Here is a 24,517-nt window from a genome sequence, read left to right as displayed (position 1 = left end):
TTTATAAGCAGTAAATACGCATTTAATAAATGTTTATAACACAGTACAATGTAGTTATACGCAAATATTAGGACTTTTTTACATTTGTATTAATGTACAGTATTTAACAATTATAACTTCTTAGACTTTATTTTATACAACTGCGTGCTAGTGAATTTTCATTATAATGCCTCCACTTTTGGTTGCACACATAGGAGTGACTTGTTGACAAACATTAATAAACACATACCTGCTTTTAACAACATTATAGTGTGTTATAAACCATTTACTAAATTTCTTTTTGTAATTTGGGTGAACTGGCCTTTTAAAAACACTGAGGGATCAACCCCAAGATTCAGTATCCACCGCATGAGAGAAGTGATGCATAGTTTTAGAAAAATAGTTCCACACATTTAAATAAATAGTTTAATGTTTTGGGAAATTATCTAATTTTCTCTCTCACTGAGAGTCAGATCAACACCACCCTCATGTCTGTGCCCGGAGCTGCGTAGCTTAGCTTAGCATCAAGACTGGCAGAGGGGAAACAGCTAGCCTGACTAACTCCAAAGTGTAAAATAATACACCTACAGACACAAAACATCTCTGCTTGGGATACAACGTGTCCATTAGTTAGCTTCAGGGGTGTGGGGAAGTGTATTTTTAAACTTTGGAGAGATGTTCTGATCTTCACGCTAAGCTAAGATAAGCTAAGCGTGTTCCAACTGCAGCTTCATATTTAACCCCCAGGCACGGGAGTGGTATCCATCTTCTCATTTAACGATTTAAGTGCATTTCTCAAAAGGTTGAACTATTACTTTAACTAAGTCAGCCTTTTGGTGTTAATTTAGAAAATACTTTTTGACATAATCATCTGCGATATGATTATCTGTTATAAGATATTTAGCTTTCTAGACTGAAACTCTTAAACTTGTTTCTCACACACACTGCTCAAATTGCTGCTATTCAGTGTAAACAAGACAAGTGAGATGCAAGTGTAACACACTTAGAGCTAGGGATAAATACATGTACAGTTTAGTAACCACAGTTTAATGACTTATTAATCAAAGTGAAAGGTGCCAAAAACGGAGTGTGGTCTTTTAAAATAGTTCTATAATTGTACATTGTATTGTATCGTCATTATGTGGCATACTCCTGTAAAACATCTGTGAGGGTACTGCCTCTGCCTGATGTTATCACACTGAGCAGCAGATGAATTGTGTGGAAAAATAATAGAAAACCCTGACCATTTACGTACCGTCACACATATGACCCTCTCGTGTCGTCCACTGAAGCAGGTTTGGCAGCTGAAGGCGATTTCAAATATGCAGGATTTTACAGCAACTGTGATTACTTTGGTATTAGTGCATAGGTGCAGTTCTAGATACCAGAGCTGTATAATATGAGATATATGTACACATTCTTTGATATAATATATTAACTAAAGTCAAGTCGGGCAGCAGGATCAGGTTAGCTCGACACTGAGCCCCTTCAACATTAGCACAGGACACACTGCCGTCCTCCAGGAGCCGCACTGATGCACGAGGAAAAATTGTGGGCAACCGTGAGTGTTTTTCTCTAATTTAAATCAGATTAATTAAATAGCCTTCACCTTGTTGCCCTAAAGTCTGCCTGGTGCATCACAACCCCACAGCAGCCCCTCAGACTGAAGACAGACACGAGGTTCATGTCACTGAGCCAGAGGCCGGCTGACCTACACTAAACCGGTTCCTTTCCTCCTCCTGGTCGACTGCTGTGTGAAAGGGAGCTCTTGTGTCTTGCAAATGTGCAAAAGTTTGAAAAAGTCAAAGACCCATGTAGGTCCGAGTCTAATCTGAATGACAGACCGTCCTCATCAGATCCAAAACGCCTTCCTCTCTCCACCCCTTCCTCCTCAGAGACTTTATGCCGGAGTGCCTTTTAATCTGGAAGACAAAGACGTTCCATCGTCAGGTGGAAATTTATAGTATAAAATCATCAAATATACTCAAACATATCCTTTAACATCCACATTTAAAGCAGTAATTTGACCTTTTGGGAAATATGCACATTTGTTTTCTTGCTGAGATTTGGATGAGAAGATCGATACCACTCTCGTGTCTGTACGCAAAATATTTAGCCAGCAGCCGGTTAGCTTAGTTTAGCATAAAGCCTGGAAGTAGGGGGAGAAACAGCTAGCCTGACTATCTATCAATGTTCTCATCTAACTCTCGGCAAGAAGTGTAAATCCCAAAATTGCTCCTTTAATTTAAAATAATATACAATTAACAGCAAATATGACAGATCTGCATTTAAGTTATATAAATAATTACCTGTATCATGTATGTTATCTTGAATCTTCCAGGATTATCTAAACAAGTACCTTGGAGTAAAAAAAAGGAAAAAAAAAAAAGTTTTACATGATCTCAGGTTTGTCTTTTGAGATAATAATGCAAAAACATCAAAAGGTGTATTTAGCGCTACCTGTGACTGGGTGATCACCAGCCAGCGCTCGGTGGTCGTCTGCATGTCCTGACCACTCAGGGGCTCCCTCAGTCGGACCTTCACTTCAACCCGACCCCCTGTGGGCTTACGACCATCCATCACCTGACAAGAGAAACATTTAGGCAAAACAGGCAAACAGTTGTAAGGGAGCATCGTTATGCTCAGCCAAACACTCAACTTAAAAGAAAAAAAAAAAAAAAAATCTCTATTCCAGGTTTGTTTTCTGATCTTTCTCCTTGTCTGTTCTGGTCTTTTTGAACTAAAGGCTGCTCACCTCTACAATTTCCCTGATTTCACTGTGTGACTCCAGTTTGTCCAGCTTCACGAGGGCCGTCCCAATCGGCTTGTCGCTCCGCAGGAAACCTCTGTGAGACGACGCACGCCAACAACAACAACAACAACAACGTCACTGTCACAGTCTCAACACGATAACACTTCACTCTGACATGGCAGCGTTCCTGACACAGTGAAATGGAGCGTTGGACATTCTTGGACAGCAGGAGTCCAGACTTAAAAGCGCGGAAAACAGGCGGTTTTTCACCTTTTAGGACTTTTTAGCTAAAACCTGAATATTTGTAATATTACTGGCCAACAGAACGAAGAGAATCAAAGTTTCATCGTGACACGCTAATGACATACTGGGCAGTGAAAGGTCTTGTTTGAGGGAGCTCCAACATTTGAGAATTTAACCATGAATTCCAAAAAACCTCCCATTCATATTTGGATTGTCTGTCTAATCCTAAGGGAGGATGTTGCCGTGCGGTGTGAGAGAACGCACTGTCTGTGACTAACCCTTTGTGCAGCAGCTCCAGTTTGAGGCCTTTAGACATCACCACCCTCCTGAAGCCGCGGTGGTTGCGGTTGATTGACAGCGTGAAGCTCTGGTTGTATTCTGGTCGAAAGAGATGACAGATGAAGACACGCAGCTATCTGCAGAGCTAACATTTATTCAGCAAACCAGATGCTTTGGGCAGAAAATGCTGTAAATCCACCTTCAATTCCTAAAGCACTATTTCAAAAAAACCACATTTATTCCAGGTCTCACCTGGGGAGTTAGTGTTCTTGATGACAGCTGTTTTGTGTTTCTGAGGCTGCTCCTGGTGGTGACAAACAAAACAAACATTTTATTAGTGGGTGACACGTCAGCAGCCTGCGGCAGCTGTGAAAAGAAAACGAGTTGCAGGTTGAACTTTCTTACCGTGCTGGGGTAGGGGAAGTCAAACTTGACGTAGGCATCCAGGTCGTTCGTTTGCACTCCTGAGGGAAGAAGAAAAAGTTTAATCACACAACGTCAAACTGAATGTGCTTTTCCAACAATGTTTACATATTTATTTTATTTTTACCAGACCATACATTCTTGACTGAATGTGAGGTTTTTGGTTAAAAATAAACTGTAAGAGTCAACAAGACCTGTGTTGACCCGATTTCATTATTTGATGACTTTATTTAATTATCATTTTTATTGGTACTTAAAACTGAAAACAAGACCAAATTCAAACAGAAAAAAAAATTACAGAATGAAAAGAACTGTAGATCTAGTAGAAGCAAAAAATTACTTTTCAGGCTTCAAAATTGAATTTTAAGCATAAAACAGCACTTTCCAGTGTATTCAAAACCACGTAAGACCTGGAAGGCTTTTCCAAGACTCGCAAGCCCCCTTTGGAAATATTGTGCTGTGCACTACTGATATGTATAGACTGTTCTTTTTACCACTTGGCGCAGGAAGATTCATCCCTTTTACGATAACAACCACCATGTCAGTGCTGCTCAGCTCTGGAAATATCCTGAAAGGGAGGCAAGGAAGGAAACAACGAGAACACTTGTTCACGGTTATATCCACAACAACGGCAGAGGATGTATGGTCGCTTCAGACGAAATATGTAAGGATATATTTTCAACATGGGATCTGGGGTATGCAAAAGTTTGGGCACTCATAGGCCAATTCCATATTTCGCTGATTTTTTTTTGAGAAAGTAAATAAATATAACTCCTGCAGCAAACAGATAGTAAAAATAAGCCTTTCCTCAAATGGGAATGCAATGTTAGTTTTTATTTCATGAACTTAAAACATTTAAAAAATTAAACCAACTGTGGCAGGTGCAAAAGTTTGGGCACCACACTAAGTCAATACTTAGAAACCCCCCCTTTGGCAAATATCACAGCTTGAGAACACTTTCTAGCAGCTAAGAGTCTTTCTGTTCTTGATTTAAGAATTTTTCTCCCACTCTTCCTGCGGATCACTTCAAGTTCTGTGGTTATTTTAGGCTGTCTTGCACACACAGCATGTTTAAGATCCATCGACGAAATTTCAAAAAAAAGGTTCCAAAAGGTTCAGCTAGTAGTTCATAGAGGATCTTGTGGTCTGCTTTGCATCATGGTCCTGTTGTAGAGGCCAGCCTCTTTTCACTTTCTTGATGACTACAGGACATTTGCATCCAGAATTTGCTGATATTTGGTGGAATCCATTTTTCCCTCTATACGTGAAATGTTTCCTGTGCCGCTGGCTGCCACACAACCTAAAAGGCTAGAGAGCTCAGTTTTAACTTCCTCTGTCCACAGCACTTGTTTCCAAAACAGCTCTGGATTATCCAGATGTTGCTTTGCAGACTTCAGACGGTGACTTTTGGGATGAGGAATACGCAGTTAATGTTTCCTTCTGATGTCTCTTCCATGTAGACCCCGTTTGTGCATCGGTGAACGGCAGAACGGTGCACCACCACCGGTCGTTCAAGCCACGTTTTCTTGGCCATCCAGATCTTGTCTCAACTTCCACAATTCCCATCAACGGCCATTTCTTATTAACAAAGACAGAGACAGTGGAAATTTCAAGCTGGAAGCTCTCAGATCCTCATTCAGTTCCTTATAGGAGCCCATGGTTTTTGAGTTTTACCACAAGGTTTGAAGAGTCAGTGAAACGATCTGCTCTGGACATGTCATCATCTGACAATCCTTGACCTGCCTTACAAGTCCTAAAGAGTCAATTAAGGCAAAAGAAGTTAAAGAAATTCTCAGTGTTTTACAAGTAGAAGGGTGCCCAAACTTCTGCACATCCCCACAAGATGAGTTGTTAACATAAAATATATCAGACATTTTAAATACATGACAAAAAATATCAACATTTTCATCCTGCTTCTCATTCTACCCCTGTGCTTGTTTACATTTTTTCTACCTTAACAACTAATGACTAAAATAAAAACAAAACTCTTTTTTTAACTTTCATAGACCAAACTGTCTCATATATGATGTCATATTTCCTGAGTGTGCCCACCTGACAGTGCGAAACAACCTCTCCTCAAAGTGATGTTTAGGAGGGGACAGACCCCTGGACTGAGCCAGCTTCAGGACCTCCAGACTCTTCTTACAACTCTCCGCCATCTTCTCAAATCTGGAGGATACAAATGCACACAAGCGCCACATGTTCATGTTCCATATGAATGCCTTTGGCTCTTTGGAACTGTTGGTCAGACAAAATTGACAATCTCAAGACATCACTTTGGAATCTGGTAACTTGTGATTTTTGTCATTTCATAGACTAAATGATAATTAAGTTAATCAAGAAATTTACACAAATATATTGCTAGTGAAACTATGCTTAGTGGCCCCTTTATTTAGGTACATCGGTGCAATCTGATGCAACAGCTCAGCCATAAATTCTACCTTTACGAAGTTTAAAAAGTTCAGTTTTTGGTGACATTATTGGAAATGAGTTAATTAAATTATACGTTTGATACTGAGGTCATTGTTAAAGGTTGGTTTAGATGTGTTTCTCATGTTTTTCCCACCCCATTTACAAACATGGGGGGGGCAGAATATTAGAATCACCTCAGTATAATGCAGTCTAGTACAAAACCATCACTAACTATGACCTCGTAAAACAAAATTCAATTAATTAGCCCTTTAATAATGTTAAAAAAATTGAACATTATAGGCATGATAAAAACCGACTTCATGGCAGAACAGGTGAATTGGATTGAATTAGACTGTACTAACAAGTTCCAGGCCTAACCCAGTGTTATAACTGAGTTTGGAGTTTGTATGTAAACCTAGACAGAATGAAAACTGTTTTGACTGACACAGGAGTCTTACTTTGTAGTTTCGGAGACGTTCCCCAGGTGTGTGAATTGCTTGGAGTGAGTCATACATTTCTAAAAGGAGGAGAGCCAGAAGAAATCTCAGACATCTCAAGGAAAATGTTTGTCTCCACAAACAGTGCAGAGAAACCAGACTGGGAACAGAAAAACAAAGGGTTTTTTTTTTTGTGGATCTGAATTAATTTTGAAACTTCTAAATATAATCAGAGAGCTAAAAATGTTTGGTTCGAGAGAGATTAAAGTTTCTTCTGGGCAATGGAAATTCTTAGAACGGAAACTGCCATGGTGCTGGGAGAGTAAACATGCACACACATTTAAAGACGTTTACTTGTATAATAAACATTTCAAAATAAAAAAACAAAAACAGACAAAATACATCGCAGCTATTAATTTCAACCCGTTTCCGAATTTGGGATGAGACTTGATATCAGTATAGGAAAGTTCTTTTATTTTGTAAACTCTAATATGGTTTCTAATCCACATTTTACTAATTTATTTATTTTCTAAAATATTTCATCATGACAAGAGCTGACAATGAGCTTTTTAGTTTAACCAATTTCAAACATGAGCTTTGGTCAAAAAGTCAAAATGTTGATAGAATTTGTTTTTAGCAATAATATAAATTTTGATAAACCACATCATTATAATCTGTAATCAGAGAACTCTTTCGGTCCTAATCCTGCCGCTTTACCTCGTACTGCTCTTTGAGGATCTTGGCCAGTTGCATGTAAACCTGCTCTGCTTTCTCTGAGATCTGAACGTCGCTGTGATGAACCAGGATGAAGTCGTCGTCTTCGTCACCAGGGGGCGATGGCACCTACAGGTACAGCACAGACCATGGCACAGACAGGGTCAGCTACAGAGGGACTCCATTAACTCCCATCAACCTTTGTTCATATTTAGAGGAATACGAGCACTATGGATACACCTCATCTCCACAATGATCTCATTTCATCATGATTTTACCAAAGTATCCCATTTAAACAACATTATGTTTTGTCAAAATCTCTTTTAATGGCTAAGAGATGATAAATCCTAATGCACTTTGTTTTTCCTGACTTAACCTCTGAATTTTATATTTTTAAATACAGTTTATTGTCGTGTTTTTTCAGCAAAATATTTTCTTTCCTTGGTTGCACCAACATGTACTATAGAAAATAAGTTATACTTGACTTATTCCAAGGCTAAAGCATTAGTAAGATTATTCTGAACAGCGATATACTGTACTTGAAAGACACCCACATGCAAGACACTGAAATTTTACCAGAGACATTTCTTAAACAGAATATTTTGGTTCTGAAACAAAACCAGCTCAATAAATCAAGCTGTAAGGCATTTTTCATTATTGCAACTGAGAAAAATTCTAAGCTAATTTTCGGTTCCTTTCACAATATTATGAAACCCTTTTAATTACATAACTGAAAAACTGTAAGAGCTTTATCAACAACATAACAAAAGTCATATAATAATGACTCAGTAATCAGAAGAAAAAACTATTTCTGATTTCTGACTGATTTTCACTGTGTTCCCCCAACTCAATCATTTCCACTGATAGATATGAATAGGGGCTATTTCTACCAGTAAGCATGGTTTGGATAACTCATACAGGATTCAGTTGAAACCAGGACATTAACTGCCAGTGGCAGAGTAAATCTACTCTCTGCTCACCAGGCTTATGTCCACTGTTTTCCCGCTGCGTGCCGCCTCGATCATGGGGTCAAAGCCCTTGGCGGTGCGGAGGAAAATCTTGGCCTGCTCCATGTCGTTCTTCTGCTTCGCCTGCAGCGCCGCCTTCATGTACTGCTTCTTCCGACCCTCCAGGAACTCCAGCTGCTGAACCGCTGGAGGACAAAGAAAGAGAAAAATGAAAAGGTGAAACGCTTCTAAACGGTTACATGTAGTTTTGAATGGGCATCAAGGTTTATCTCTACAGAGGAGCGAGAGATGAATAATATCAGCTGTCTTGCTCTATTTACACAGTTGACAACCACAACACTGTGCTGCTGCCTGATAGCTGACATAGATTAGTCCTCCCTTTAAGTCAATATGTGAAGCATATTGACACTATGTCCACATGTGCAGCTAGAGAACCAAACTTGTTAAGGAATCACTTTAATGTCATCTAATGTCTGTTTATCGTCACAGAAAATGAGAGGACTTCCTTTGATAAGTTTCACAAGAGGCTGAACTGAGTGTCTGATTTTTTTAGATCACATGTTGGGACTTTAATTTACTGTATCATATGATAAAGAGATGCTACAAATCCTCACATCTGAGAAGCAGAAACCAGAGAATATTTGGCACTTTTGCTTGAAAAACTACTGAAGCAATTATTGATCAAAATAGATAGGGATTAATCTTCTGTTAAAAAGCTAAACAGCTAATCAATTAATCAACTATGGGTTGCAGTTCTACTTTTGAAACCTACTTGTCGGTGAGAGTCCTTCCCTAGCAGCTGATCTGTCAGGTGAAGCTGAAGGAGTCCTTTTGTGTCCTTGACCTGCGGTGGAGACGTCCAACGTAGACCTCTTTAGCTCTTCTGGAACAGCAGAATTTGACTACAACAGACACAACACACTGTATCAGCAATTTATCCACAAAAACCTAACAAAAATGACCACGTAATGCTGACAGCCACCTCCTCTTCTTTCTCCTCATCTTCTTCATCTGGTACTTCAGCAGCATCAGTAGAGGCTAGCTTACTGGCTGCCTCCAGAGCAGCAATGAATCCCTGCTCAGCTCCTGCCGCCTTCTGCCCCGGGATCGGAGGAAAGCCTATAAAATAAAAACAAAATGCTGATACTGACTAGCATTAAAGTTCTTAAACACTGAGCTCTAGATTTACTTTTTTGGTCAAGTGCAAAAAACATGTCTTGTGGCACTGGTACAGAGACTCTGTCAGTTTGTGTTGTGATATAAGTAACACCCCAGGACTAGAGAACCGTAAACACAACGCAAAACCAATTTCACAGAGCCACAAGTAACTTGGAAATTACACTGTCACCTCAAAAACTTGAGTCGCAAAAAGAATCTCACCAGGGGGAACCGGCAGCTCGTCAAAGTTGACTGCTTTTCCTGCTTTGTGAGCTCGGATGGCGTTCTGGTATTGCTGCAGGAGGAGAGACGTCAAATGATTTAAAACAACAGAGGTACACAGTATAATCAATATAATATACATACACACACACACACACACACACACACACACACACACACACACACTATATGTACAAGAAATAATACACTAAGGCTGATCCATTAACTCATGACAAAGTTTTACTCACTGTTATACTTGTTAACTTTGTACTTTTTTCCCTGTCTGACAAAACTTAACCTATGTTTCACAGAGCTGAAACGGTTGGTCAAATAATCGATTAGTCAATTGAAAAAAAATTAATGGGCAACTATTTTGATAATTAACTAATAATTTCAGACATTTTTCAAGGAAAAAAAGTCGAATATTCTCTGGTTTCGGCTTCTCAAATGTGGGTATTTGCTTCTTTTCTTTGTCATATGTGACAGTAAATTAAAAAAATGTAGGTTTTGGATAAAACAAGTAAACTGAAGACATCACTGTGGACTCAAAGATATTGTGAATACCAGTTTTTCACAAATTTTAAACTGTTTAATCAGCAGATTAATCAACCATGGAAACAATCATTAGTTGCCACCCTAAGAAAAGAAAGACAGAACCTGTCCACAACATTTTATTTAAGCTCTCTAAAGAATATCACCAGGAGAGTCTAGTCTCAACCTACCTTGGCAATGCGGTCATGCATTCGGGCCTTGCGATCATCTCCGCTGGCTTTAGCCTGAGCGGACGCCTCCACATACTTGTCTCTTCTCTGCTCGAGAGCCTCCAGCACGTCTTTGGGAGCTGCAGGGGCTGATGGGGCTGCAGGGGCTGAGAGAGTGAGACAACAATGTTAACAGTCTTACATGGTTTCTCAATGTCTTTTGTTTTGTTCTGAGAATTTACCTCAAAACTAATGTTTTTAAACAGTACTTAGGGACAGCAGAGCTTTAAGCTATATGCCAACATTAGCATGCTAATATGCTCACAGTGACAATGCTAACATTTTGATGTTTAGCAGGTATAATGTTGCCAGTGTTCACCATCTTAGTTTATCATGTTAGCATGCTAACATCTGCTAATCAGCACTAAACACAAAGTGCAGCTGAGGCTGATGGGAATGGTTGTGTTAGTTTTGCAACTATTTAGTACACAAACTGAGATTTTGACCTGATGGTGGCGCTAGAGGAAAAGTCAGGGGATCACAAAAGTCAGTAGAATTTATCGTCTAGAGACCCTGAGAATCTGTTGCAGTTTTCATGGCAATCCATCCAGTACTTCTTGAAATATTTCAAGCTGGACCAAAGTGGTGGACTGACTGACACTGCCAACCCTAGAGCCATGCTGCTGCTGCTGGTGTGGCAATAAAAAAAATAATGCTATGACAAACCAATCAGAAAAACTTAAGATAAACTGACTTAACTGTGAGCTTGGGTAATGTTTTGAATGTTTAAATACCTGTGCCTGATGGATGGCAGATGCCAAAATGACATTTTTCATTCTCCATTTAACCAAATAAAGCTGAACCTCTCAAATGCATCAGTGCTGTGCTAATGCAATAAGCTGGACAAAAAGTTTGCCACAAAAATATGATACAATATTATGATTCCGATCAGGAAGTATCTTACTGAAGAATAACCACATAAGACTAAGAATTTGACTCAGTATTGTGGAAGCAATTTGGCTGAAAAATAGAAAAAGTAGAAAGTATCAAGGTTTGATACCCGACCATTTTCTACCGTTGTGTGACTTTCTTTCAGGAAAACTTGTTTTGTCAGGTGGTTTTCTGTTTCACTTTCAAACTTCTAAATGACTTAAGTGACAAGTAGCCTGTTTGAATGAATTTCTATTAGTTCTTTTCACTTATGGTGGCCTTCCAAATTATCATTATCATTATTCATTATCAGCCATGTAAAATTTTGGTGAATGTATTGTTTGGTGTTTTTTTTTTTTTTTTTTCTAACCAGTTTCTGTAGACATGCGTATACATAACCATGATGTGCACAACACAAGCGGTGTTTCTCCTTCTATTTGAACTCACGCCTTACGTTAAATCTCAAGATGACTTTGGCAGACTGACATAAATACTGCTAAGAGACATGAAGGGGAAATTGAAATAGACCTGCATGGTTGGTCAAAAAGAAACGTATGCCACCGCAACAACACAAGCTCGTACATATGGTTACTAAATGTTGGAATTGTTACTACCTGGAGTTGCTGAAACCGGTTGTGTGACATGTGCCATTTGACCAGAGGAAAGTTCCTTCGGTTGAGCAGAGCTTCCTCCCGGACCTACAACACAATAACATGAGATGAACTGTATCATACAGAAACAGATACTGGAGGTTTCTGTTGACGATACTGTACCTTATTAGTCCACTAAAATTAGTTCACTTATTTTATGAAATTTGTTGAAAATATTTGAGGTTGAAGATATTGATTTCCTCATGTGCATTCCCCTCCTGGAAGAATTTTGTGACCTCTGTCGGGTTTCTGGGCTAATTTCTTCTCATGTCTGCACTTTGTTAAAATATAATCCAGTTCTTGTAGTAAAAACTAAACTTTTTAAAGAGTTATTCTTCTGCTGGTTACAAGTATGTTACTTGTGTTGTTACCTAGGGTTTTTCTTGTTTTTCAATTTACAGCTGCTTTTTCAGTGTTTTTATTTTCTATTTTTTTATAATTCACAATTTTTACTCACTTTTTATCGTTGTGTTATAGCTCCATACAACATAGCCAGACATCTTTTATATTTTACTTTTTTCATAGTCCAAGAGAAACCAAATTGGTACACATCTTTTAAAAAGCATCTTAAAACCCATTTGTTCTCTTTGGCTTTTTCTAGATTTTTATTTTTTATTTGTGCTATAATTCTACTTGTTCTTCGTGTCACTTATAGCTCCCCTTTCCCTTTTATTCTTCCTGTAAATCACTATGTAAATTCTGTTTTTAAATTAAGTTTGCTTGCTAGCATGCTACTAAAACAAAAACATGTTATACCAGGGTTCCTCACCCTGTCCTGGAGATGGTGGAAGGCCACTCAGGTCGACTGCTTGTCCTTTCTCCAATGCCTCAATCACTGCATCGAACCTCTGCAACAACAAAAAAAACAAAAAACAAAAAAAAGCAAAAGCGTCAAACATAATGATGGTCTTTGTCAGCATTCAAATTGTTGGCATGTTTCACATACTTGAGAGAGAAATCCTGCAGTCAGAATGTGCACAAATAGGCTCAGATAACAGACTGCAAAAATAACAATGACGATTTCAACTTTCATCGTTAAAAAGCAAACATTTCTGCAAATTTAAATCCCCTTATTTGGTTCAGTTTTATTTTTATTTAGTTTTTTATAATTCTGAACAGGAACTAGAAATGGATATGGGATTTCTCATCAAGCTAAAAAATACACAGTGTCTCTCTTTATCACAAACGCAGCTGCTGCCACATTCCTACAGCAGAAACTTGCTCTGCTTAGTAAAATTGTTTAAATGCAGTCAAACAAGTCTTTATTATCTGTATTTACCTCATAGTAATACATATGTACATGAAATGTAACAGACAGAATCAAGGAAATTGTTTTACTTTATAAACCGTTGTAGGTCAGCAGCTATATATTTTATTTAATGATGAAGGAGAGACAATAGGCATTTATCCTACTGATATTGTATGTTGTCAGTTTTGTTATATAGATTGCATTACATAGGCTGCAGTGCTTTTTACAAACTTTACATAAGTTTGTAAAAAGCACTGAATCCATTTATTTGGCTCAAAACAAATAAAACTGTATCATATGCGTTTTTTTTTTCTTTTTTAAATTTTCAAAAACAAAAAATCTTCCAGTCCCAGATTCTACAAGGCAGTTGTCAGGTTACACATTAGTCTACTGGTCATCTATTACACAAATTTCCCCTTATGCATTAGTTTCCTGACACTGCGCTAAAAACCACACTGAGGATGATATGCTGGCACACAACAGAAAAAACATTTAAAAAAAACAAAAAACAAAAAAACAAATTCACATTTTTACAAGGGTTGCTGCAGGGTTCACCAAGTTAAAGTTGAGACTTTTATAAGACCCTTTTAATACCAAATAAAATTTAATTTAAAAGATCTTTCACAAGAATACTGGGCAAAGTAAGTAATAATGATGGAAAACCAGTATGGTAAGTATTTTTTATCATATCACATTTTTGTCTGAGTTACAAGTCAGCATGGAGACAGATACGATTTAGAAAATGAATGGATGGATTGACCGATGAGAAACGATTAACTGAAGTTTTTGCTAAAATTAACACTTCAGCTCCCTAGCTACGGTAGCTAGCAACAGTGACAGTTTGCACTTTGCTATTTCTGATGGTGTAGTTTAGGTTATGATGTCTCAAAAAAAGCCCACCATCGGACACGTTTTATTACATAATAATAAATATTTTATAACTAACATTACTGCCTACAGTAGGAGAAATATTGAAGACTTTTTAAATTAAATTTGCAGCTCATTTAGGGCTTTTTAATACCTTCCAATGCCTTTTTTATTTGAGGAAACTGAACTCATTGCTTTTTTAGACTTTTCCAGACCAGCAGATACCTTGTACACAAAAAACAACACCACGGATTCAAATTTCTGCACAGGTAGCACTGTCTTAGTTTTAAACAAATAACTGAGGTCTGCGGTTGTGTAACTCACCTTGCTGGTCTTGAAGTAAAGTTTAGCTTGCTCCACATCTCCCTGCTTCTTTGCTTTCAGAGCTGCCATCTTGTATTCTTTCTGCCTCTCCAAAAGTATCGTCATGGTTGCCTCGTTCACTGTGGATTCACGGGATTCACGGGACAGAAACAGAACAACAATTACCACAGTGAAAGGCCACATTCATCCCATATTCTGCAGCTACTTTTCAAAGAAGACAACCCTTCCACATCAAATAAACTCCTCTAAGTGTGTCACTATATTATATATTTTATACACGATAAATATGAGGAGGCAAGGAATTCCCATTGGCTGTGAATCAATTCCTGTTACAATGTGTCAGTGTATGGCATGCAAAGTGCGCTGGAAAACAAAGTGTGAAATCAAGTTATGGATTAAAATATTAAAATCAAGTTTACTTGTGGATGGTCTCTAATTTAGGACCAAAAAATAGACCAAATTAATATTCAATGAGTCCCTGGTGGAATTTACTAATCCTAAGCACCAGCCTGCCTTAGTTACTGTTGCTAGTTCGGACAACTTTTGGTCAGCAATATTGTGAACCTTTAAACTAGGCCACTGTTACTTTGTTTTCGTTTTTGAGAATATCGTTAAGGCTTCAACTCATCAATAATTCCGTGATTATTTTCTCGATTGATCAGTTATTGGTTGGTTTGTTATGTTTTTTTCTAACCAACAGTCCGAAAGACAATCTTCTATGATATTAAACTGAATAAGAAAACCAGCAAATATGCATATTCTGAGAACCTGGAATGGAGAATTTTTTTGATTTTTACCTTAAAAAAAAAAAAAAAAAAAAAGACGCAAATGGTTAATTGATTATAAATTTCTGTTGATTGATTAATCACTGTTCATTTGAGCCCTAAATCATATGTTGTCAGGGACCAAATATAACCGTTACATACCCCTGTGGCACATCTTCTGACCATCTTCAAAGTGCTTTTGTAGTTTTTACCTTATAGCTTTAATGTGAGCACCTGGTAGCTGAGATATTAGAGTGGACAAATGACTGAGGTTGTCTGAGTTTGTCCTCTGCTTTGACTGGTGCACTGAGAGAAAGGGGTAGTGCTCAGGACTGGTCATTTCCATGGGAAACATGTTTCTTGCTTTTAATTGTCTATCCAAAGGTTACTTTCTCTAATAACCACTATTGTCCCTGATATAACTATGTAATCCAAGACAAACTGACCATCTGTCTGACTGGTCTGCGGCAGGTCAGCAAGTTCCTCTGTCTGCTTCTCTGGAGATGGGACGCTGCTCAGGGTGGAAGACGACTGCTCCTCTTCACTGGTGGGCGTGATGATCTCTGGTACAGCAGCCGGTGGTGTAGTGGCCTCCGACTTCTCCTGCTGATCCGAAGGAGAGCGTTCAGGACGCGAGGGTACAGGGGGTGCAGGCCGTGGAGGAACGGCAGGGCGAGGGGGAGCCCTCGGGGCCCCAGTGGCAACAGGAGGAGGGATTTCTGCCTCGTTCACAGGCCTCCCCTTATACACAGCAGCTAACATCGTCTCCAAATTCTGTAGAGAGCAATAGTATAAGTCAGTAAGATTTAAAACAGAGTTAAGAAGTACTTAATGTGTTATAAACAAAGCATTGCAGCAGTTCAATCCAGACACAAATTAAAAACACATCAGTAAAACAACAAAATGAGCAAATGCCACAGGTGGGCAGGCACAAACTATATGAAACATCTTACATGATGAAAATAAGAATTTGAGAATTGATTTAAGAGATGACAAACAGCATGAAGTCTACCAGGGAGCTAAACAGTGTCATCAGACAAATCGATACCAAAACACAGGCTGTCTCTTGTGTTTCTACAAATCTGTACCTTTTGGGCATGTTTATTGCTGCTCACATAATTTAAATAAAATCTTCAGCTCTGACTGGTTCAGCTGTTTTCAGTTTCTGAACTGCTTTTCAAGACGACTGGTATTTTTCTTTTTCTTTTTTTTTGGCATTTTGCCTTTATTTGACAACTTAAAGTGTTGATCCAGACAGAACTATATAGTATATGGAGAGAGACAGGTATGACAAGCAAGAAAAGTCCCCATCTGGAATTAAAGCAGGAACATTCTGATTGCTATGCGGGGTATATGTCTTAACTACTAGTCTAGCAGACACAAAAACTGCTTTTAGATTTTTTGGAATTGAAATTATACAGGATATACTGTCTTTAATTCCACCTGTTACTGTTGTTCTCAGTGATAAAGTAATCACACAATACCACAGATAACAGAAGACTTTCTCGACACGATACTATATAACTGTATCTGTTAAAGGATAAGTCAAACCAACAATGAACCAATCTTTCTAACAAGTATTACAAGTGTATCCAAATCCTGATATCTCCTTGTCTAAAAGAACTTCACAGTAGTTTATTTGGAGTCATTACCACATACACCATCCTGCTGCAAGAAATACTCACAGAAATAATAAATATGTATTAATCCCCAGCTGAAAAAACAGTCCCCCACAATTCTTCCTGTTTGAGTAACGTTTGAACAAAACTACAGTGCCCAGACTTTGTAGCAAAGTACTGAAATTATTAGTTTGTTTGTTTGTTTTTTTAGATCAAACTTTATATTTGTTAGCCAGTTTAGATTTAAGTAGTAACAAATAGATTTGGGGCTGAGTACCACAGACAAACTGGGGAAATCACATGTAGTGAGAGATGCACTAACATATTGTTGGTTTAGGTCTTTTCATGAGATTTGTTGAACATCACCAGCCTTATCCTTTAAGGTAATGACAAATGATAAAGTATCATGTATATGATACTGGTGTGAACCATCTCAGTAAATAGATCTGTCATCGTCAGGTAACATTCCTAAGCATTTCAAGATTAAATTCTACAAGTAACCTCACTTTGTAAATAGACTGTATTGCTAATTAATACAACAAATCTTATTTCACAATGTCAGACAACAAATCCCATTTTATAACAGTACAGACTATAATTTATGGTGAAAACTCTCCTGTAATTTAGCACCTTGAGCATATATTTTCTCATCAGGCAGTAATCTCACCCACCTTCAAACCGCGATCGAATCTCCTGGCTTTGGAGGTCTCCCCTGCGCTCTTGGCATTTTGTAAGGCTGTCTTATACATGGCTACCCTCTCCTCCAGGGTGTGCAGGAGGCTGCCGGGGGCCGCTGAGGAGACCTTTACTTCCTGCTGCTTCACAAGTGTAGTACCAAAACAAGAGGGAGGTGCTGTCAACATTATCTGAAAACATCTGGTACATCTATTAGGTCAAAAAATTATTCAGACCGCAAAACTGTGGGTTGAGAATTGAAAGTATATGTCAGAGATAAATAATACAAGTAGTACTTACTGCAATTTCTGAATCTATATTTCATCCTTAATCACTTGTTTCAAATATTAGTCACACAACTTATTCAAAGCTATTTATGTATACTGAAACTCAGGTGGGTAAGTATCAGGAAATGTGCTTACAGGAATCCACAGACTTACCAGCAATAGTGAAAAATATTTACCAGTCTCAAGTGCATCTATTTTACCGGTCACATAATAAGGTAAACAACTATTGTTTAGAGGTATTTATACTAAAAAATATCCAAATTGGCAGAGTTTAAGATATAAATAGGCAGCTAATTCTGTACACCAGCAGCAGGAAAAGAGGACATAAAACGTCTACCCTTTCCTGTTACCGGTAGACGAGGAATGATGCCAAATGACACTAAATTGGGGGCTGATGGTGTCACTGTCAAGGCTAGCAGAGAGCAGCACGTATTGTACCTGCGGCTGTGGGGACTCTGGAGTTTCAGCTTGAGAAGATTCAACAGTGTCAGAAGATGTGGAGGAAACAGTTGCAGCATCCTCAGCTTCCCCCTCACCCACCACTTCCTGTAGCTCTGCCTGATGAGGAAAAATACAGCAACTGATCAACAGCCAACTTTGATTGCTCATATTTACGGCAGGATTTCAGAGAACAGATTGTGACATGTTTTCCATTGGCTGGATTGATAAAACATGCAGTTCCTTGACAAATCACAGTAAACCCAAATGTGCAGATGAAATTAAGACCAACTTATCGACGAATCAACACTCATATTTTGCACTGCATTGTAACTTTTATTCTCCTGTTTAATCTTTACTCAGTTTTAGTTTATTTTAAATCTTCTATATGCTTTTACTTTTTAAAATCTTATATCTATGTGTTTTTTTAATTGCCTTGTTTCTTTTAAATGTTATTCTAAAGCTTTTTTATGTCTTAAGAAAAGCACCCTGAATTGCCCTGAAAGTGCGGCACCTCAAAAAAGGGCTTGTTGAAAGATGCTGCGCAAATAAACTTAAAACACATGCAACAGTGTAAAATTTTAGTGATTCATTCATGTGACCTAAAGGCACTTTACATGAAAACAGGCAAAAAAAAGTACCTACATCAATATATAAACCTGGGTAAAAAAATAAAAGTCTTCTGTCTACATTGTGTCAGATATAAAACTGAAAAATTCTCTTACTTCTGCCACTGCATCACAAAGTAGCTCTGAATCAAGGGGTTTAGAAGATCCCTACAAATAGAGCTACATTTTTGGGGTATTTTGTCATTTGAAAACGCTAAGTACTATAATTAAGTATCCATCATTTAATATACTGTATGTCAACCTTGATTTTATGGGCTCATAATGAGTGTGTGAGTGCAACAAGACTCAAAAATGATACGGCCAACAGCCACAGGGCCCACAAGCAATTCAGTTTGTTTTCTGTGGGCTTAGCAATTCATAAAATGCATTTGTTGGATGTCCGCAGCGGGTTTGTAGAGCAACTTGAATTCATGCTAGTGCATTTAAAACATGCGTCTGGTAATTGGCCTACTCGTCCAGAATCTTGAAATCTAAACAGGCACAAACCCTGTTATGAGAGCAGAGAGGAATATACACAAACACTAACCAGCAGATCTTCGTCGTCTTCCACATTGTCGAAATCTTCGTCCTCATCCACATCTCTCATACACTCATCAGCCATTCTTGCAATGTCTTCCATGGGCAAAGGGCCTGCAACACAAACACACAGTTATATATCCAACTGAGCTTATATGTGACATCAGCAGCACGTAATCACATGATGAGGTACTAAACACTAAATTACAGAATAGTGTGATTTGTGGCAACAGTGTTAAAAACAAGCATAAACATTTTCCAAGGACAATAAATCTGCAGAAACAAATTGTTGCAGAGGGTTTTCAGCAGCATAGTCGTATCATAATTTACTATATAGTCAAAAGTATCTGGATAAAATAAACTGATTCACTGCATCTCACAGAGGACTCACAACACTGTTATCTGCAGTTTTTACAGTGCTGATTCCTCTGTACCTGACAAAGAGCCAATTTAATTCAATAAAGAAGATTTTTTACATGGAGCAGATAACAGTTTTGTGAGTCCTTGGGGAGAAAGGAATACCAGTTTGGGGGAGGACCTTTCCCCTTTAAACCACATTGCCCTGTGTGCAAAGCGAGCTCCATAGAAGAAATGGTTTTCCCAGTTTGGTGTGAAGGAGCTCGACTGGCCTGTACTGATCTCTGACTAAACTCCCACCCAACACCTTGGCACCTTTGACAGTGATTTAGAGGTCTGAATCCAGGCTACTAAGTCCCGGTTGTACGCATACTTTTGATCATATAGTGTATGTACTAGATCCCCAACCAATGAATTGACAAGGCTGATTTATTGGCTAATACTCATTTATTACCTATAGTTGTGTGGAAAAAGTTTTAGACACTTTAGTTTTTTAGATTCCTATCCATCACACAATACCATCAGGGAGGCGTCTGATCGTTCCCACATTCATTCTGCAGCAGGACAACGAGCCTAAACACACAGCCAGAGTCATAAAAAACTATCCTCAGAGACAACAGCAACAAGGAGTCCTGCAAAGGATGGTCTTTCCCCCACAGAGCTCTGATCTTAACATCATGGAGTCAGTCTGGGATTGCGTGAAGGGACAGATGACAACGAGACAGACTAAATCCACAGAGGAACTGAGGCAAGTTCTCCAAGATGCTTGGAGCAACCTGCCTGACAAATACCTTGAAAAACTGTGTGTAAGTATACCAAGGAAAACTGGTGCTGTTTTAAGGGGAAAAGGGTGGTCATACCAAATATTGATTTGATTTAGGTTTTTTTCCTGTTGATTGCACTTTGTATGAACTCAACTGATAAATAAAAATCATCATTTTTTTTAAAGCAGCCTCACTTTACTTTAAGTGCATAAAAAGTTTTTCACAGTGTCGTATGTTATGGGCTGTGTAAAGAAAATTTATATCGGCCGATATATCATTATCGGGCTTTTTAAACTCTCAAATGTCAATATAAGTATTGGCCTTCAAAATCCCACATAGATCAGGCTATAGTATGCAATGACTCAAAGGGGACAACACAACTTAACATGCATATGAAACGCTCCTCAGATCAGTAGCCTTCAACCTGTCGCAAATATTCGTCCAGTCATGGCAAAAAATACTAACTGTTTAAAGGGATTGTTTAGGACAATAAATCATAACCACTGCACTCACTCCTCCCCTTCTGCTTGGCTCTCCCTCTGACATCAGCTTTATTTCCAGTGATAGCAGCAAGTTCTGCCTCCAAGTCCGGGTCGTCCAGATTCTCCTCCATACCCATCATCATCTCCTCAGGGTCCAGGTCTACAAACAAACCCATCTGAAACCAGGAGGCAAAAGATAAACTTCACTCCCTTGCCAGAAAGTAAACAAGTACATTTTCTTAAGTATTGTACCTAAGTAAAATTTTGAGGTACTTGTACTTTACTTATATTTCTAATTTATCCTTCTTTTTAACTTTATATCATTTTGGCTTGTAATCCCTTCAGATGGTTACGATTTGTTAGCACTTTCACCAAAGAGTGATTTTCCCTTAAAACTTCTCAAATGGTTTCATTTAAAATATGTTTAGATGAAACTAGGCTCAAATTGGTTAATTTATCCAAACTTTTCACAAAGAAAGAGAAATTTAAAAAAAAAGAAAAAAGTCAGAGAGATTTATTTAAATTTGTGCTTCAGAACTTTGTTTTTGTTCCTACCCCATTAATTATCTTACAACCCCTCCGTTTTATCTTGTTACCCTTTGCAGGGGCCTGACTCCTAGGTTGGGAACCACTGGACTAAACTACCTGACTGAATATACAGTATTTAAAACTAGCTCCAGCTTGAACAGCTACAACAGTAAAATGCTGCTCAAATATGTCATATAAAACATCACTGACTGGGGGCACTTTTCTGCAGAATGAGTATTTTTTTTTAAATAACTCTCTTTATGGAATTTTCCAAGTTATATACAAAAGAAATATTCCAACATACACAAACAAGTATGGAAAAACCTCAATAGAGTACACAATATGCCTGCCCTCTGAAACACATCTCCCCACCAAATCCATCCCTCCCTCCCTCTCCAAAAGGCTACAAAAATAAATTCAGAATGTACAATAATAAATCATAAGAAATGAAATGTATAGAAGAGGTAAAATTGCAAAAGAAATTACATACAAACATAAAAACAAATATGTTGATACAAATCATTCAAAGGACCTTAAAAACCTGCACATAAGGGACAATCTTAGTCCATTTTTTGTCCCAGTGACAAAAATGTTTTTTTGTTATTTTGTGTTATTTTTGTCCCTAAAAAGAATATTAAATGTGTCCATATTTTACTAAAAGTATCAGATTTTCTTTCGTTTTAAATGATACGTCTCAACCACCTGGAATATGAGGATTTTTTTTTTTCTCTCTTTCTTTCTCTCTAATTAAATAGGATAAGACGATCCGCTATCAGTCAGGTAAATATTCATAGACCAGGCAGCACTCTATGGTTTTACATTAAAAAATGCCAGTTAAAGGATTTGATTCAATCTGTGTCTTGTAAAACATACTAAGCCCCAAAAATTATGCAGATCAGGGCATGACCATAACATGTAAATCAGAGTAGCTGGAGACAGTTTACTTTAGTCTGCAACACGCTGGATCCTGATCTGGATATGTTTTGGATGATTTGGCTTTTGTCAAATGGACACGAACAATGTTAAACTGCATGAGCCCATGTCTACTACAGGGAGAGGAGTCATGGGCATGTTCAAAGACTGCTTTCCAAGTCTCATTTAAAAGTGGAGGGCTCCAATCTTGTCCATGGATTAATTGTTCAACTCTTTCAACTCTTGCAATATAGTTAAAAAGTATAATCTTTTGACATTTAAGAATGTTCGGTTTATGGCTAATGTTAGTTTATTGTATAAGATCATTCAAAATCTTGCACCACAACCTGAGAGCCTCCATGAGAGGTGACTGTGTTAAAATTCAGTCTACAAAATTGGGTGGAAACTCCTTTTCTGTTAAGGCAGCCGGGATGTGGACTGAGGATCAGTGAGGGCAGTACTTTTAAAAACTGTAAATCCAGTCTGAAGACAAGGCTGCGGGATACTCAGATCTGCAGTCACAGAGCTAAGAGACGCTGATTATGTGGCCAGCACTAGCACTAAGTGTCCGGTTGGAAATCTATTGTACTGACGAAATGTCTGTTTTTTTTGTTGTTTTTTTTACAATGATGTTGAGATTACTGATTGCATATTCCCTAGCTGTAACCTAGTATTCTTTTTCTTTTTTTTTTTTTAATTTTCAGATTTGCCTACATATGTTTTATCATATGTTATCTTTTATTTCTGCTACCTGTTCATCACCGGTGGCCTCTGCCCAGGGACTACTGCTGAAAATTAGCTCTGACTGTAGCTATATCTGGTGCAATAACTGTATCGTGTATTGTCCCTGTTAAATAATCAAGTAATACATAAACACTTTGGGTACATTTTGCTGTTATTATTTCTGCGCTTTTATTTACTTGTAATTTGTTTTTTTTTTTACAAAGGTGTAATAGCATTTTCACTAAAGGATACGAGTACTTCTTCATTCGCTGCTTGTCTCTAACATTAGTTATCAGAGTTGTTATTACCTGCTTGGCTGCAGCAGCGCCCTGGCCTTTGGGCTGTGGTGCTCTCTTCTTTTTACCAAACATGTTTTTGTTGTTGTTGTCGTTGTTGTTGTTGTTCTGGCTTGTTGTCTAACAAGCCCACAGCGACACTCCAGTGATCCAAACGACCCCTAAAACATGAGACACATTTAAAATAAATAAATAAATGAATAGATAAAATCGCCTCGCTAATGTCAACGGGAGCTGGTCCCAGTAGTTACAATCATGTGAGCGGTTGTCAGGTGGCTGCCAAACAGACAGCGAGCTGCCAACCGACGGTAACGTTAGCTGAGCGGCTAGCCGCTAGCTAGCCATGTTTCTTGTCTCCAACTCAAAAAGTTTATTTGTCAGCAAGAGGTCGACTGCTCCGCTCGGTGCTGGCAAGTATTTATAGAGAGTTTTATCTGACTTGAAAAGCGCGTGTGTGTTTACCTGCTCATTCACCACTTCACCGGGTAGTTTTCACAAGAGCAGTTTCAATTCTGCAGTTCGACATTATAATGGGTTTGTATAAATACGCATGCGCAGAGCGAGGGAGCGTCCGGGGCTGAGACAATTTCGTGTTCTCCCTGAGTCGTGTCTGCCAGGCAGCCCTGACTCCCACTGTGTCAGGTAAAACGCACAAATAAATCAAACAGTGGTGGAAGAAATATGCAGATGCTCTACTTAAGTAAAAGTAACACAACTGTAAAAATACGATCTTACAAGTAAAAGTCCGCCTTAAGTAAAAGTTCAAAAGTATCATCAGCAAAATAAAATACCAAAAGTAAAAGTACTCCTCCTGCAGAAAAAAAAGGACCTTGACTGACATATCTACTATATATCAGTGTGTAGGAAGCTTTTTATTGTTGTAATGTAATTAAAGTTCTGTATGTACAAGTTTGTGTTATACGCTCAGTTTATTAGGTGCACCTCACTAAAACTTAAGCAAAAATAAGAGAAAAGTAATACACACACACACACAATACAATATACGAAAATGAGAAACTATCATACGATATAGACGTCTGGCTACTTGGCATCCACTACAATATGAGTAGTCAATGCTGAGTAAGCACAAAGAAACAATTTGCACTTTCTATTTCATCAGCCGGATATATTTTTCAATAAGATTTATTTTTGATTACAGAAAAAAAAAAAATTTGAGAATTCCCAGAATAAAGTCATTTTTAAATAAACCCAGTCACAA

At 38.1% G+C, this 24,517-nt stretch overlaps 1 protein-coding gene across 3 annotated transcripts; it reads right to left on the bottom strand.

The window, feature by feature from the left end:
- Positions 1–23,853, bottom strand: cc2d1b (coiled-coil and C2 domain containing 1B). 3 transcript variants are annotated; one of them, XM_040143859.1, is made up of 26 exons: positions 23,761–23,853; positions 23,311–23,459; positions 20,871–21,015; positions 19,247–19,350; positions 18,092–18,211; positions 17,363–17,509; positions 15,519–15,846; positions 14,309–14,427; positions 12,638–12,716; positions 11,833–11,916; positions 10,310–10,455; positions 9,588–9,660; positions 9,190–9,326; positions 8,980–9,109; positions 8,220–8,392; positions 7,243–7,368; positions 6,547–6,605; positions 5,729–5,845; positions 4,171–4,244; positions 3,659–3,717; positions 3,506–3,557; positions 3,253–3,352; positions 2,735–2,825; positions 2,440–2,562; positions 2,289–2,338; positions 1–1,901 (listed from the first exon to the last, which is right to left on the bottom strand). In XM_040143859.1, the coding sequence occupies exons 2-25, from the start codon at positions 23,371–23,373 to the stop codon at positions 2,327–2,329; spliced, it is 2,661 nt and encodes an 886-aa protein (XP_039999793.1). In that variant the 5' UTR covers positions 23,374–23,459; positions 23,761–23,853; the 3' UTR covers positions 1–1,901; positions 2,289–2,326. The 3 variants fall into 3 exon arrangements, with proteins under 3 accessions (XP_039999793.1, XP_039999794.1, XP_039999795.1); XM_040143860.1 differs by having other exon boundaries at positions 17,363–17,506; XM_040143861.1 differs by lacking the exons at positions 1–1,901; positions 2,289–2,338; positions 2,440–2,562; ... (3 more) ...; positions 3,659–3,717; positions 4,171–4,244 and adding an exon at positions 4,561–5,429.
- Between the last annotated feature and the right edge of the window lie 664 nt (positions 23,854–24,517).

Source organism: Xiphias gladius, chromosome 14 (assembly GCF_016859285.1).
Source record: "Xiphias gladius isolate SHS-SW01 ecotype Sanya breed wild chromosome 14, ASM1685928v1, whole genome shotgun sequence".
Taxonomy (NCBI): Eukaryota; Metazoa; Chordata; class Actinopteri; order Istiophoriformes; family Xiphiidae; genus Xiphias; species Xiphias gladius.
Note: the sequence above shows the minus strand (reverse complement) of the source record. Positions and strands in the feature narration are given on the sequence as shown.

Bases quoted from the DNA above. Each gene is read 5' to 3' on its own strand.
- cc2d1b (XM_040143859.1), bottom strand. From the start codon at position 23,373: ATGTTTGGTAAAAAGAAGAGAGCACCACAGCCCAAAGGCCAGGGCGCT. The intron at 11,917-12,637 runs GTGAGGAACCCT...ATTGTGTTGTAG, and splicing joins TCCACCATCTCCAGGACAGG to GTCCGGGAGGAAGCTCTGCT. The intron at 2,826-3,252 runs GTTAGTCACAGA...GTCGTCTCACAG, and splicing joins CTGGAGCTGCTGCACAAAGG to AGGTTTCCTGCGGAGCGACA.